This window comes from Muntiacus reevesi, chromosome 4 (genome assembly GCF_963930625.1).
Source record: "Muntiacus reevesi chromosome 4, mMunRee1.1, whole genome shotgun sequence".
Taxonomy (NCBI): domain Eukaryota; kingdom Metazoa; phylum Chordata; class Mammalia; order Artiodactyla; family Cervidae; genus Muntiacus; species Muntiacus reevesi.
This window is the reverse complement of record NC_089252.1, coordinates 46,729,316-46,742,948: the sequence shown is the minus strand read 5'-3', so window position 1 is coordinate 46,742,948 and position 13,633 is coordinate 46,729,316. Positions and strand designations below refer to the sequence as shown.

Here is a 13,633-nt window from a genome sequence, read left to right as displayed (position 1 = left end):
CCTCCCTGTCTCTCACCATTTCCTGGAGTTTGCCCAAGTTTGTGTTCATTGCATCAGTGATGCCATCCAACCATCTCATCCTCTGACACCCTCTTCCCCTCCTGCCCTTGATCTTTCCCAGCATCAGGGACTTTTCCAGTGAGCCATCTATTCATATCAGATAACTGAAATACTGGAGCTTCAGCATCAGTCCTTCCAGTTAATATTCAGGGTTGATCTCCCTTAAGATTGATTGGTTTGATCTCCTTGCTGTCCAGAGGGCTTTCATGAGTCTTCTCCAGCACCACACTTCGAAGGCATCATCTATATCTCTCACTTATTTATTGACATATAAACGTGTAGAAAAGTGCACAAATAAAAAGTGTATATGAATCCAGACACATATCCTGACATAATTAATTTGGCATAAACCTCAAGCATTATATTTTTCATCCATAGATATTGTGGTATGTATCTCATAGTAATGATTTTTTAAAGGAAAAAATATCATTATCTACTAAAAACAAATTTTTAGTATTGTAAAACATCCCCTGACTGTTCAAATTTCTATTTGTCTCAGTTTGTTTCAATCAGGAGCCAAATAAAGTGTACATGTTATTATTAGTTAATATGTCTTTACAATTCTTTTTCATAGCTAATTCCTCCTGAATTTGTCTCCCCCCCCCCAATTTTTTCTTATTGAAGAAAGTGGATAGTAGAATTTTCCACAGTGAGATTTTGTTGATTGCATCTTCATAGATGTTAACTTGTCTCTGTCCTCTATGTTTTCAGTATATTGGTTATTGGACCTTGGGGATCCATTGGGTATTCCCAATGGGAATAGGTATTTCAGTGAGATTATTATCATTATCTGAGTATTTCCTAGACTTTGCTTGAACTCCTGTGGACACAGAGAATTCCTTTTTCACACAGTCATTTTAGTTAACAGATTCAAGCTCTAGAGTCCAATTAGTTTTCTATTATGTATTATCATTATCTGAATTTTAAAGGTGAAGAAACTGAGGTACAGAGAGGTTAAAGAAGTTGACAGGTGTCACACAGCTAGTCAAGAGGTGAAGTTGAGCTTTGAACCTAGTCACTTTCTGTAGTCTAGTTCCACATGCTTTTCTGCCTTCCTGTCAGATATCCCCTGTTCTTACTCTGGCTCCTGAAGCTCCAGAGCACAGGCTTTAGGGTGTGGGCTTCAGCAGTTGCAGCACGCTGTCTCAGGAGCTGCAGTGTGCAGGCTGAATTGCTCTGAGGCATGTGGAATCTTCCTGGACTTTTAAGCTAAACCCAAAGCTTAAAAGTTGGAAATTTTTGATTCAGTGTGAAACTCTAGTGATAGCTAATCATATGCCTATTCTGGTTATGAAAGCTAGACAAAACCTGCCCTAACTTAGCTGCCCCTTGGTACTCATCAGTGGAGTTCTCCACCCAGCAGCATTGGGCATCACCTGGGAGACTGTCACAGGTGCAGAGTCACTCCACACATGCGGAATCAGGATATGAACTTTAATGAGAATGCTGTGTGATTTAGATGCATGTTGAATTTTGAGAAGCACTGTCAACTTCAGTAGTGTAGGGTGGCCGTGGGATTCTGCACTTCCAGCAGGCTCCCAGGTAACTGCTCTTGCAGCTAGTCCGTGAACCACACTTGGATCAGTCAGGTGCTACACATTTTATCTGAGGAGATTATGCAGTTACTTGGATCTGCTCTCAAGCTGTGACAAGAACACATACCCAGTTGATAGACCTGGACTAATTGGACAGTTATTGAGCACTAAACAGATGTGCTTAATGGTGCACTTATTCCCATGTACATCTTTTCTTTACGGTTTTGAGTTCCGAGATAACTTTTCTCCTACAGTTTCTATCATTTTCATTTGTGAATCAATTTTTGCTGTTTAGAATTAAGACCAAGCAGCAGTTTCTCTCATTGCTAATTTCCCCAATTAGATTTGAAATTGACAATAAGCTTGGTCCCTGAGCAACTTCAATTTGACATTTGGTTTTAGAAATGTTATGATATGCCCACTTTGATTTCAGTTCTTAACTTTTAACTTTTTCAAACCTTTTCTTCTCTTGCAGTTGAAAATAATCCTCGAACAGGAAACCTTGGTGCACTAATTAAGGTCTTCCTTTCTAGAACCAAAGAACTAAAACTTTCAGCAGAATGTCAGAAGTAAGCTGGCTGCTCTCTCTATGTTTAATTTATATTTAACAGTATGACAATTACTCACTTATTGGTAGAAATAGGTTATGGTCTTTTGAAAACTATAAAGGAATTATTCTCATTATTTAGGGGAAAAGTAAAAGAGGTTTTAATTAACTGTCCAAGTCATTAGGGTGAAATTATAAATTCTGGAATCTGATTTTAGTTAGCATTTTTTTTTTAAGAAGATTAATTGTGTAATTATTATTAAAAAAGTTAATTTTTTCCCATTTTCACTGCTGGATATATCTAGTTTAATGACTCACTGTGAGTATTATTTCATTCTACATTTGTGTCCTTTATTTCTTACATATTAGGTGAATGAAGGTTCAGATTAGACATTATGGTTTTATATTTATATAGTGGAAGGTTCACCTTTTATGCACTTAAGAACTTTTTGAAACTATTTTTGGATAATGGTATCTTAAAAGATTGCTCATTTCCCTGTTTCCAAACGATTTATGTTGAATTCAATTAAAATTGTTCTGAGTCCATGATTATTAATACAAATAGCAGGAATAGAAATACTGTACAACTGGTGATGCCCCGTTTAAAATTTGGTTATGTATTTGCATATATTTTCTTTATGTTACTGTATTTTTTATTTTTTCTGTTTTTAGTTTAGTTTTGTTTGAATTGCTTGTATATGGGACAACTATAATATTAAGAACAAAGAGCTGTCATGCCTAAAGGAAAAAGTTTTTTTAAATCGACTCACTGTGTAAAATACAGAATAAAGTATGAGGTAAACTGTAGTAGATGTCATTGGTTCAGTGTCATAAATCATGGATCATGAAGAAAGATATGGACATTATTCTAATATTACAAGCAAAATGAGAAATCATGGACTAGAAATAAATGGATTATGCTCATGATTAAACACTGTTTCTTGTGTGATTTTCTTGTTCTTTCCTTTCTAGCCACATCTTCATCTGGCAGACACACAATGCTTTGTTTATTATTTGCTGTTTGCTGAAAGTGTTCATTTGTGAGATGTCAGAGGAAGAGTTACAACTTCATTTTACTTATGAAGAAAAATCTCCTGGCAGTTACAGTAAGTCTTGCCTTAGATGACGTTCTGGGGGTAGCATGTGTAACATAAAGATAGAATTTGAAAAATAAAAGTATAATTTTGAAAATTCTATTTTTCCTGATAATTTTCATTTTTAAATGACCTAACACCATTCTTCTTTCTTTGCCTATATTAATTTAAACTAGCTGAGACTCATAGTTTTTTTCTTTTTTTTTTTTAAAATAAGGGAGCTGGTACGATTGAGACTTTTCTTTATTTTGACTTCTATATATATCACAGATATTTCTTTTTTTAGGAAGCAAATGTTAATTTAAATGCCATTACTGGGCTTCCCAGTTGGCATAGTGGTAAAGAATCCTCTTGCCAAGGCAGGAGACACAGATTTCGTTCCCTGGGTTGGGAAGATCCCCAGGAGGAGGAAATGGCAACCGCTCCAGTATTCTTGCCTAGAGACGCCCAGGGGCAGAGGAACCTCGCGGGCTGCAGTCCATGGAGGCGGGTGGCACGGAGTCAGGCGTGAGTGACTGAGCGAGCATGAGTGCACTCGCAGTGGGCCAGTACTTCATTAAGGGAGACAGCCAATCAGAAGTACAGATTCTGTAAATGTTAAAAGTTACTTTCGTGGGACATAACAGTCTCTGAGTCTGGGTATGTTTGGGACTCCTTGATCAGAAATAACAATTTTATTTTATTTTGCCTTTATTCATCATTTATTCTTTCACATCAACCTACATACAAATATTCAATGGCAAGAATATGACAGGACCTCAATAAGGGCACAGTAAAATATAAACAAAAAGATGGAAGCTCAAGCCTTATTTTTTTTAAAGAAGTAAATAATTCTAAGTTATAATAAATGCTGCAGAGAAAACACATTTGATATGAAGACAGAAAATAATAGATCAGAAATAACAGGATTTTTCATTCTTCTTGACTACAGTAATCTTTTGTTCTTTGAGAAAGAACATTTTAAAGGATAATTTTATGATGCCAAAGTATATTATCTTTTTCTGAAGTTATAGGAAGAGTTTACCATTTTCTCCTGATATTGGTGAGAATTTTTTTTTTCCTCAGTAGTTAGGAGGGCCTGTAATTTTCAGGATCAACTGCTGGTGTTTCATTTCTTTGCATTAAAACTTACAGTCTGGAAAATAATGAGATTATTAACAAATGAAATACAAGGAATGCAGTTTTTTAAAATTTATATTTAATTGAAGGATAATAGCTCTTCAGTATTGTGTTGGTTTCTACTAAACATCAACATGAATCAGCCATAGGTATACCTATGTCCCCTCCCTCTTGAACCTGCCTCCCACCTTCCTCACTGTCCCGCCCTTCTGGGTGATTACAGAGCCCTGGTTTGAGTTCCCTGAGTCACAGCAGATCCCGTGGGCTCTCTGTTTCACATGTGGTAGTGTGTGTTTCCATGGTGACGCTCCTGTCCTCGCTGCTCCTCCCCACGCCTGTGTCTCTGTCCTCTGTGTCCTTGTCTGTCCTCCGTGTCTCTGTCTGTTCTCTGTGTCTGTGTCTCTGTCTGTCCTCTGTGTCCCTGTCTGTCCTCCGCGTCTCTGTTTGTCCTCTGCGTCTCTGTCTGTCCTCCGCGTCTCTGTCTGTCCTCCGCGTCTCTGTCTGTCCTCCGCGTCTCTGTCTGTCCTCCGTGTCTCTGTCTGTCCTCCGTGTCTGTGTCTCTGTCTGTCCTCCGTGTCCATGTCTCTGTCTGTCCTCCGTGTCTCTGTCTGTTCTCTGTGTCTCTGTCTGTTCTCCATGTCTCTGTCTGTTCTCCATGTCTCTGTCTGTTTTCTGTGTCTCTGTCTGTCCTCCGTGTCTGTGTCTCTGTCTGTCCTCTGTGTCCGTGTCTCTGTCTGTCCTCTGTGTCCGTGTCTCTGTCCTCCGTGTCTGTCTCTCTGCTCTGCAAACAGAAGGGTGTAGTTTTGCATCTTCCTTTCATGTTTGCTTCTCTCTTTCTCAAGGCAAAGGCACTTTTGCTTCTGAGTTTCCTGGGTTCATTTTTTCAAAACACCTCTGCCTTCATTGGGCTTGCTTGCCCACATAGGGCTTTATACATTAATACATTTAATTTACTACTTTGATGATCAGCCTTCTATATTTGTTAAATATATATTGGTGTTTAACTGATTAGAGCTTTTAATGGGGATTATGCCTTGCATGTGTTAGTTTTGTTAATGTTAGGCTTTGTCTTTGTGGTCCCAACTGTGCCAAATGTAGTTCTGTTAGTGAATTGCGTTCCTTTCCAGCAAGTTCTGTCAACAATAATGGAGTGAATGTTTACCCCCACTGAGCCTGAGAGCACAGTCCAGCCCGCACCTGCAAACCCTAAACTTTGTTTTGCGTTATGTGAGAAGAATTAGGGAAGTGTTGTGCTTTGTTTAATATAATATCATTTTTATTTTACTGTTAAAGCATTTATTCAGACTTAGCATTGAGAAGGCTGATGTGCTTGAGAGATACAGTGCACGTTTTTGATCACCCTTGCTGTCCCTGCCCTCCCCACTCGCATCCATGCTTGAGAACCATGGTTTTCTACATCCCAGGCGGTTTCATGTAGAGTCAGGGCAGATGGCACTCCTCAGTCATGGCCACTTTATCAAGATGGTTGTCCCCCTGAAGGAGCCGTCTGTGAGGACTGGTCGTTGATGGTTCTGTGTGTTGACAGACTGTCCTCTTCCTTTATTTGGTTAGCAATTCAGGATTTTACAGTGCTTTTTTGTTCTTTTCATTTGCAGCTGAGCTGCTGTTTTTCCACCAGCGTAAAAGTCCAGTGGACATCTTCTTAAGGTTAAAGACTTGCTGTTTTTGGCATATGTAAAATTATTTTCATCTTAGCTTTAGGTTGTTCGTTTGAGACTCCTTATCACTAGTGTAAGTCTTAGTGACATTGATATTTTCTGTCAGTGTCTTTTTATGGTTTATAAAGGTGTGATAAAATTAAATGATTGCACAGATACGACTGAATGGAAAAAAATGGAACCTCACTGTACGATAGCTGAAAACATTCATTGATTAGCCAGTGTATGAATATTTGACTTAGTTGTGTGAAAGACTGTTCAAGAATAGATAAATATACAATGGTAAGGAGTCTTTAAAGGTTAAATTGACAAAAGTAGAGGACTGTCTGCAAACAACTGAACAAATCAACTGAGACTTTTTAAGATTGTTGGGTTATTACAGCTTACTGAATTTTTTTGTTTATCCCAATTCACTGTAATATTGTTGTGATCAGATGGATATTGCTGCCATAGTCAGTGAAGCTGTCTTTATGAGGGTAAAGTGACTCTCAGTATGCGCTCAGTTTATAATTGAAATATGTGAGGATTTCATATTTGAACACTTTGCTGTGGGCTCTGTGTGATGTGGTAGTGGATTGTTTGCTGGAGGGAATTTGTATCATTATGCAAAGATAGGTCTTTCCACGATTCCACGCTTTCAGGAACAGTTAAAGGGACAGAACCAGCCCTCAGCAACACTGACATGCTGCAGAATTGTCTGCGTTCTCCCTTTGCTTTCAGTGCAGGTTTGCTTTCCTCAGTGTTGGTGTTGTGTGCTGTTCTTGCTGACTCAATAACTGATATTTTACATTTTGTGTGCATAAAGCCAGTATTTTAAGTCCTTAGGGACTAAAATCTGTTGCTGGTTTCGTTAAGCACTTACGGTGGCTTGTTTCCTTAAGTCTTTGATAATACTGACTGTGAGCTTCTATTTGTTTGATCTTAATCTAAGGCCCCAAGTAAGGGAGGGATTTGCATCTGCTTCTAAAGGGACCCAGGGACTGCAGCATCGACCACTTTCGTCTCCTTTAGCAGTTCTTGGTTTAATGGCGCTGTCAAGCTTAGTGTCCCAGTGGCCAGGCTGAAGGCTTAGGTCTCCCAGTAGCTGGCTGCATCCTCAGGGACACCCTGTCCTTAAGAGTTTGCTTCTTGCTCAGTGTTTTACCTCAGATTCAAGCCACAGAGTGTTCGCTTGTGGTTATTCATTTTGGTTATGGTGCTGGGGTCCTTGGGAGGTGTCCTTTACTTTCTGGAAGCCCATTAGTGCACTGAAGAGTTTATTTTAGCCAAGAACTCATTATTTTTGTACAGGAGGGCTCTTTGGAGTAACTACTCCACAGTACTGCTGCCAGTGGAAGGCAATTATAGTTACGAAGGTTAAAACATTTTTCAAATGAGGGAAGATACCTTTGGATATTGCGAGACTGAAGATAGAAGCAGAAAGGAGGCAGCCTTGGTGGGGAGCGCTGGCAGAGCGAGAGCCGTGGGCTTGAGGAGTCTGAGAGCCAGCTAGCACAGCGCTGTGCAGGTTTGAAGAGAGACTTGTCAAGTCCAGGCAAAAGGCTTGCTTGACTACGTTTTGTTGGCACAGAGTAGTTCAACATACATATGTTTTTATAATTTTTTCATTTATTATCTTTTATTGGCATCTAATTGCTTTACAATACTGTGTTTCTGCTGTACAGCAAAGTGAGTCAGCTCCATGTGTACTATGTCCCCTCTCTCTTGAGCCTTCCTCCCCTCCCCTGTATTTATTTTTTAAAATTATTTATTTTGTAGGACTTGCTCTCAAGCATAGTGGATTAAATATACATGATCATCTTTGCTTTCTCCTGAAACCCCCAGAAAATGTCAGTAAAGGGATTTTGAACAAGTTATGAATTTATTAGGTTAAAGAGAAAGAGGGGAAACAGTGTTGATCACAGTTTGCAAGTTGGAAAACTGAGTGATGCTGAGCTAAACTGACCACTAGAAGCTGGGAGCTAAATGCCCTCAGGGTTGGAGAATTTCAGAAACAAGCCAGTTCTTGCCACAGAACTCTGGAGAGGTTTAGGAATTGGAAGTGCCAGGTCTCTCCAAAGGCAGACAACCAGGGGCATTACCGGAAGGTCTCTACTCTTGTGACACGCATCATGGGACCACCCCTTTCCCAGTTTAATACTGAAATCTGTTCTCTGTAGAGGCTGGACCAGCAGGGCCTCCCTGTATGAGTTCTCGGGCACGGTGGAGGCAGTGGTGTAGGGAGAACAGGATTGAGAGGAGAGGCTACACGTGAAAGAGTAAGGCGTCTTGACTTGGCTTCTAGAATGCTGACATTGGGGTTTTACCCACTCCACTCCCTTTCCTTCCATAAGTGGATACTCTTCTGAATAAATGAACCAAAAAACAGGGAAAGACTCAGAGCAACTGACGTTTGGGTGCCCTTCTGTGAAGCATCTCAGGGCCCTCCACTGGCAGCCCCCGCCTGGCAGGCTGTGCCTCCGCACCTGGAGCTTCTGTCAGCGTGTGCCTCCCCCCGGCAGGTAATGGAAGTCAAGGATCCCATACAGGTGAGAAAACTTATGATTGGTGAGAGACCAAAACAAACAAGAAAAAATTATACGAGATGGAAATTTACGGAAAAAAATCTGTAATCACAGCTCTGGAAACACAACCACTTTCCTTCACATTCACGTCTGGCTTAAAACTTTTTTGAAACTCTTTGGAATTACCTTCCAAATCTGAGATGTGTTTGGAGGTGCTTAGGCTCCCATGACAGCAGGCTTTACTGCTCTTCTCTGCTTGCTCTGGCCCCTCACTCCTGGGGCCGCTAAACCAGAAATTGTGTTGGGGGCACACAGTTGTGTTGAGGGGTTTTTATTTTATTTTTGTCTTAACATAAAACTTCATAGTTTAATCTCATTAGTTATGGATAAATAATGCAAAAAGCCCCCCACGATGGTTGAAAAATGTGACTCAGAGAAAAAAGAAAGTGTAGATTTAGCACAGATTTATTCTTTTAAAATATTCAGCTTATAAGATTTATAATATGACTTTGCAGAAAAATAAAGTGTTTCTAGGAACTCTTGACTTGTTTTTGGTCATATAATAAGTGAGAGTGTGATTCATGATATTTCTTTCTCTCCCCTTCTTTTATGTAATCAGTGAAATAGAATGAATTAAATTTTACTAACAGCACATTTTATGATGAAATCTCATAGACTGTATTATCCTTGAGGGTAAACAGAAGCATTTCTGTTTGACCACAGTAATAGCAGTCAACCAGAATTATTGCAGATTTTATTGGAATGGGTAGGACACAGGTTTATAAATATTGTAATGCATGGAGATGTAGACCAGTTTTATTTTTAGAGAAGAGTGAATCCATTTGCTTTTCCTTAATTGATTTATGGAGGTATGTTTGATTTTGCTAATTAGAAGCTTAAGTATGATTTTTAATACTTTAGGATAATGCGAGTATTAGCTTTACCACTAAAATAGTAACCTAGACCCTCAGAAAAACCATGGATTATTATGAGTTTATAGTAAGTATAATCTAGCTCTGTGTCTTCATTTTAAGAGAGTCTTTTGCTCTGAACTTTCAAGTCCTCTTTGGAGTGTGGCTCTGTTAATTCTGAAGTTTTAAGTGCCTGTATTAGCACAGTATTGGGCAGCATTGGGAAACTGACAGTTCGACTGTTTTTAATTAATTAATTTAATTTATTTATTTTGGCTGTGCTGAGTCTTCACTGCTGCGTGGGCTTGTCTCTAGTTGCGGAGGGTGGGGGCTCCTCTTTAGTTGCAGTGCAGAGGCTTCTCACCGCAGTGGCTTCGCTTGTTGTGGAGCACGGGCTCTGGGGCACACGGCTTCAGTCGTTGTGGCACGTGGGCTCAGTCGTTGTGGCTCGCCGACTCTAGAGCACAGGCTTAGTAGCTGTGGTGTACAGGCTTATTAGTTGCCCCGTGACAAGTGGGATCTTCCTGGATCAGGAATTGAACCCGTGTCTCCTGCATTGGCAGGCAGATTCTTACCACTGAGTCACCAGGGAAGCCCTAGCTTGACTTTCTGAATGTAAAGAAAACAACAGCCATTTGCTCTCTGTCTTTTAGCATTCGTTTTAGTGACGACGTGTAACCTGATTTAAGTGACCGTATGTTTCTTTTCTCTGACTGCTGCTTAGTTTTCCGTCAGTGCTGTTTTTCCCCTTCCCTGAGTAAGTGTGTAAAAAATGTTCTCCCTTTCTTCCACACCTGCCATGCCTCTGACTCTGATGGGAGGCATTTTATCATGACAGTGTTTTATTATCTCTGGTTCTCTCCCTAAGGTCAAAATGAAAGAGTCGAGTCTTTTCTGTGATACTGAATGGAAAGCATTAACAGGGAGCAACCGCCGCTTAGTTTCAGGTGTAGATTATTAGAGCTGTGAAGTGAAGTGAAAGTCTCTCAGTCATGTTCGACTCTTTGCAACGCCATGGATTATACAGTCCGTGAAATTTTCCTGACCAGAATACTGGAGTGGGTAGCCGTTGCCTTCTTCAAGGGATCTTCCCAACCCAGGGATAGAACCTAGGTCTCCCACATTGCAGGAGGGTTCTTTACCAGCTGAGCCCCAAGGGAAGCCCCTTAGAGCTGTGAGTGACCCGAAAGCTTGTCTTTCTCTATCTTTGCTTTCTCGTGTTTGTGCCTCCCTCTGCTGACAGATCCTAGGGACTACTGAAGTGGCGTTTGGGCTTGAAAGTGGGAGAACCTCAAGGATGGGGTGAGGTTTCAGTGACCTTATTCTGCAAGATATTCTTAATAAAAGATTGTAATTTATTCATTGTTTGAGATATTTAAGTCAAGGACTTGAGTAAGTATTGATGGCTCTGTAGGATATCACCTTGATGTGTAAAATAATCTGTGGTATTTCCAGTCTCTTCCTTAACGTGGCTCAGAATACTTACCAGGGATTTGTAGGGTCTTCAGTGACACTTGGATTGGTTGACTGGATTTTTTTTCTAGCTTTGTATAGAAACAGGTCTTTAAAAGTAATTTGTAAATTCCACACCTACCCTCCCTTTGGAAGTCTGAATTTAGGTTAAATCTGAACTCTGCCACTTACTGTAGGTAAATAGCCTCTCTGAGCCTTAATCTGTGAAATGATGATGATACCTACTCGTTAAGAATGATTGTTAGGATTAATGTGGGCTAGAGATAATGGAATGTTTATGATTTAAAGTATTAAAATATTTGGCTGGAGCTATAGAGGCAATTTAAAACTCTTTTAAGAGATTAAAAAAAGCACACACACAACTCTGGTTTGTAAAACTTCACAGCACAGTAAACACATTCAAATCTCTGCAAAGTCCTTTACTCAAAGAGCATCAGTTTACTTTGTCATGGACCTGCAAATTTCAAGGACTTCTAAGATTCTCTTTCCTGTAAGAAATGCATGAATGTGTTACTGTAATTTTTGGCAGGTGAGTTTTATATTTACTTGTTTTTAATTGAAACTAAGGAAGATATTTGGCCTCATATGGAAGCTGAGTGATAAATGATGCGTGGAAACTAAGGCAGTATGAGTGACTTGCTTAATGTAAAGCCTGGTAAGCAGTCAAATCTTAGCATTCTTGACTTGCCTTGCAATTGTTTGCTTCTAGAATAACCCCAGAAATAAGAATATAGTATTATGCAAGAATGTTTTTGTTTTAGTAAATGGAAATTGTCAGAGATTTCACTTGAAATTTGCTTATTCTTATCTTTAGTTTTGTTAGAACTTTGACCTTGAAATGCTATGTTTTACTTGTATGAGATGGATTTATCAACATTATTTTCATTAGGATTACATTGATAACGAAGCTGTGAATGTACTCCTTAGTTAACCGCCTATAAACTTGATTGAAGTCATGATTTGGATGGCACATGGAACCAAAGAGAGGTCTTTGTCACTGTGAGGCTGCCAGGGTTAATACCATGACAGGCAGCCTGGACCTAAGTTTTAGCTTCCCCCGAAATGGTAAGATTCCCTACCCTCATCAGGTAACCTGGAGCCAGCCAATCAATATGCGCCCAGTAAGAAACAAAGGGAGAGCTGAAAAGCCCGCGAACGCCCAGGTTTGAAAAAGTCCGGGAAAGTCTGTGCCAATAGAATTGCTTTGCAAACATGTAACCAATCCGCTTAAGCCAGCTACTAATTGCTTATGCATATCTTATAAATTTGCGTAACAGCTTGGGCTCAGGGCTTTTTCTGACCCTGCACCACTGTGATGGGTGGGGCAGAAGTCCCTGGCTCGAGTCAGTAATAAACTTCCCTTTTTTGCGAGTTGCATTGTCTTGGAAGCCTTCTCTCTTCCCGCTCGGGGATTCGGACATCGGGCATAACAGTCACCATTTTAAGATTTGAAATTTAGATGTGTTTACACCCCTGGAGGGAAAAAAAATCCAATTAGGTGCCATCTGTGGGTCCTGAGCACTTGTTCCCTCACCTCTGTAATTAAAAAACTTGTGCAGGCTACTTGGCTAAAGCAGGGGTATGTTAGTAAACTGGTCAACTTACTTAGTCTAAAATGTTCTTTAGGAAATCAGTGATTCTAAACGTTTCTGGGTCTGGGTCACCACATTCTCTAGGGTAAGGCATGGAATGACAGTTCAGCAAATATATACTGAGTATATATTATTAATACATGCCAACAAACCACTTGTTGGAATAGGTTGTTAACTCACATGGGTCATGTTGGACAGCTCTGGAGGAGAAAGATTGAGTTGGCTCTTCTCCTGACTTTCCTTCACTTGTTGAGCTAAGTGGTAGTGACCTACTGCTTCTAGAGTCAGACTTAACGTGGTTATTGAACTTGAGTCTTGCTGTGTATTCTTTTTAGCATTGATTGATGTTTTCAGTATGATTTAATGTTCTCTTCAAGCTTTGCACTGACCTCTCAGAGGGCTGCTGTGCCAGTTACTTCTATTTATTGCAAGGCAGGAAGGAATTTCTTCAAACTGAATACCAGGTGATGTGGTCTAGAAAAAAGAATTGCTAAACTTCTCTTTGAGATGCCAAGTGCTTTGATGTTTTAGAAGCGATTACTAAATTTGGACTTGGACACCTGTGTTCAGTTCAGTGAACATATATTGAGTGTACATTATGTGCCAAACTCTTTGTCTGTCTTTTTCCCGTAAGAGGGTCAAGTCCAGTGCATGTATGTGTGCTTGCGAAGTCGCTTCAGTCATATCCGACTCTTTGCAACCCTTTGGACTGTAGCCCACCAGCCAAGCTTTTTAGTCCATGGGATTCTCCAAGAATACTGGAGTGGGTTGCCATGCCCTCCTCCAGGGGATCTTCCTGACCCAGGGATTGAACCCTTGTCTCTGGCATCTGCCTGCACTGACAGGCAGGTTCTTTACCACTAGTGCCACCTGGAAAGCCCCAAAGTCCAATAAGGGCATGCATTACTTGTAAGCAGAAGCTCTGGGATAATGCAGCCAACATTTACATTAACAGACAGATGCACAAGGCATAGATGCCGTGTAGATGATTGTTTTTATTTAGGGTGAGCAAGAGAGTTAGGTGTTGTGCCAGTGTTGAAGGGTATTCTGAGGAAGTGGATACTGCGAGTGAATTTAAAAAGTAATGGGTTAGAAAGAAGTCATAGGAACTGAAGGAAG

At 40.2% G+C, this 13,633-nt stretch overlaps 1 protein-coding gene across 4 annotated transcripts in view; it reads left to right on the top strand.

The window, feature by feature from the left end:
* DYM (dymeclin) overlaps positions 1-13,633 on the top strand; it is a 372,867-nt gene that overhangs the window by 54,016 nt on the left and 305,218 nt on the right. For all 4 annotated transcript variants that reach the window (XM_065932681.1, XM_065932680.1, XM_065932678.1 and 1 more), the window contains 2 exons: positions 2,071-2,164; positions 3,115-3,248. In XM_065932681.1, the coding sequence (XP_065788753.1) occupies positions 2,071-2,164; positions 3,115-3,248 (228 nt within the window). The remainder of the gene's footprint in view (positions 1-2,070; positions 2,165-3,114; positions 3,249-13,633) is intronic.